The sequence below is a fragment of the Corvus kubaryi genome, unplaced genomic scaffold, assembly GCF_017639235.1.
Source record: "Corvus kubaryi isolate FWS band 111438036 unplaced genomic scaffold, C.kubaryi_AGA036_p1.0 37300, whole genome shotgun sequence".
In the NCBI taxonomy this organism is placed as follows: Eukaryota; Metazoa; Chordata; class Aves; order Passeriformes; family Corvidae; genus Corvus; species Corvus kubaryi.
This window is the reverse complement of record NW_024581093.1, coordinates 18,042,039-18,044,302: the sequence shown is the minus strand read 5'-3', so window position 1 is coordinate 18,044,302 and position 2,264 is coordinate 18,042,039. Positions and strand designations below refer to the sequence as shown.

The following is a 2,264-nucleotide window of genomic DNA, read 5'->3' as shown; positions in this document are numbered from 1 at the left end:
GCCAAATGAAAGAATATCTTGACATTAAAAATCACATGTAAAGGGCAGAACCCATGAAAAGAAGGATTAAAGGAATTTCAAGTGAACTGAAAGGGAGACATGAAGTAAAACACTCAGGTAACTGAGAGGAAATCCCAAGGTGGATAATGCAATGTTCATGGAAAACAGAAGAACCGTAGCAGGAAGTCAGACTCTGGGAGGCCAGAGGAAGATGCTAGAAGAGTTAATGTGTTGAAGTCCCGTCATGTGGAAGAGGTGACAGTGTAGGCTGTCAGTGATAAGAGGAGGAGCACGGGTCTGTCAGAGCCTGGCTGAAACGATGGCAGATCACAGGATGCAAGACGGAACATTTGGACTTCACCGTGGTACACAGCAGTCTGGCTGTGTTAAAAAAAATAACTTCGCTGCAGTTATCCAGGGGGGACCTGGATTTACCAGGTTAAGTTGCAATTTGTCCTTATTTGTCGTGACACAGCAAAAGGAAAAGTACCTCCAGAACCTGATTCACAGCCAGTCAAGACTACCTTGGAAAACGTCACTGTTTCGAAACACCACACTCGTGGAAGAACAGCCCGGGGGTTTCCGCTGCCGGAGCCGCTGGGGCGCAGTGTCAGCGCAGGGGCTCGGCCGTGAGCCCGGGGCGGTTCCGGAGCGCGGTGCCGAGCTCGGGGCTGTGGGCGCACCTCGGCGCGGATGGAGAACCGCGAGCAGCGAGACCGGCCCGGGCCGGGCCGGGCGCGGAGCCCGGGGCAGGTGCGCGGCCCTCCCCGCGGGGCGGGCGCGGCGCAGGCACCGCCCGGCTGCGCGCCCTCCGGGGCGGGCTCTGCCCGCCCTTTCCGCTCCGCGCAGGGGGAGGAGCGGCTGCGGCGTCGCCGCTCGGAGCTGGGCTGCTCTGCCGGGACCGGGACCGGGACCGGGACCAGGACCGGGATCGGGTTCAGAACTGGGATCGGGACCGGCATCGGGATCAGACCCGGGGCAGCGGAGCCCGGAGCGCGCCCCCGAGCGGCGGGGCGGGGTGCGGCGCTCAGGGCTGCGCGCCCTCGGCCGGGGCACGGCTCCGCACCGGGACAGCGCGGCAGCGCTCCGCGCCGCTCCGCACCGCATCGGGGCACCGCTCCGCGCCGCTCCGTGCCTATCCGCACCGGGGCACCGCTCTGCTCCGCGCCTCTCCGCACCGCAGCGCGGCCCCGCTCCGCGCGATGCTGCCCGGGCGCTCCCCGCGCCGCTCCGCCTGAGGCGGGCGCGGGGCGGCCATGCAGTCCTCGCTGCCTTAGCTGAGCGCGGCGCTCGGGCCGGAGCCCGCGGCCACCCCCCGGCGGCACCGGCACCATGAGGAACGGCGATGACCTGGAGGGCTTCGACGGCGAGGCGTCCAGCGCCTCCATGATCTCGGCGGCCAGCAGCCCCTACCAGCCCACCACGGAGCCCGTCAGCCAGCGCCGCGGGCTGGGCGGCTTGCGCTGCGACCTGGACTACCTGCGGGGCACCTTGGGCAGGCTGAAGCTGGCCGAGGTGGTGAGTACCACGGCGGGGAGCGGGGGTGCGAGCCGGGTGGCTGCCGGCAGCGGGGCCGGTCGGGCCCGTGCGGCGCTGCCGGGGGCCGCAGGAGCGCGTTTCACCTCAGCCGTGTGCCCGCGGGTCACCGGCGTGCCGAACAAACCACGGCTGCAGGGCCGAGACATCACAGCAGGCAGTTTCTCGGCAGCAGTACCACTCGTTCTGACCCTGTGCAGGGGCGTCGCGGTGCCCGGGGGCGCCTCCCGGCCGTGCCGGGCTCCGCGGGTGCCCGGGTGGGACCCGCCCGGTGCCGGGTGCGGAGCGCGGCGGGCCCGGGATCCGCCCGGAGCTCGCAGAGTCCTCGCTCGCCTGCGTGCGGTCAGCGGGCTGAAGCGCTCTTAAATGCACGGAATAAAAGGAAAAAGCCCTTAAAAAACCCCCAAACACCAAACGTGAGGTTTTGTATTGTGTAATTAAACGTGAGCTGTGCTCATTCGTGTACTTTGGACACCTGACCCGTTCAGTTTGATGGAGCCCATGCAAGGCTTGGACCACCCCTGCAGTGAAGCACGTAATAAACACCAAAGCATTTCAGCAGTTTCTGTGGTGCTAGTGCTGATGTTTGCCTTCATCTGATCTGCTTTCCAAGTCACTATTTTATATATATATATATATATATATATATTTCAAAAAAAAGAGATATACATAAATTTAGAAAAAAAAGAGTTTTATTAAAATAGAATTCAAAATGAGATAGATTATGA

The 2,264-nt window shown here is 63.1% G+C and overlaps 1 protein-coding gene across 1 annotated transcript in view; it reads left to right on the top strand.

Moving 5' to 3' along the window:
• The first annotated feature begins 1,235 nt into the window (after positions 1 to 1,235).
• CMTM4 (CKLF like MARVEL transmembrane domain containing 4) overlaps positions 1,236 to 2,264 on the top strand; it is a 37,172-nt gene continuing 36,143 nt past the window's right edge. Inside the window, exon 1 of the mRNA XM_042027648.1 lies at positions 1,236 to 1,518. Within this exon, the coding sequence (XP_041883582.1) occupies positions 1,333 to 1,518 (186 nt within the window). The 5' untranslated portion in view covers positions 1,236 to 1,332. The remainder of the gene's footprint in view (positions 1,519 to 2,264) is intronic.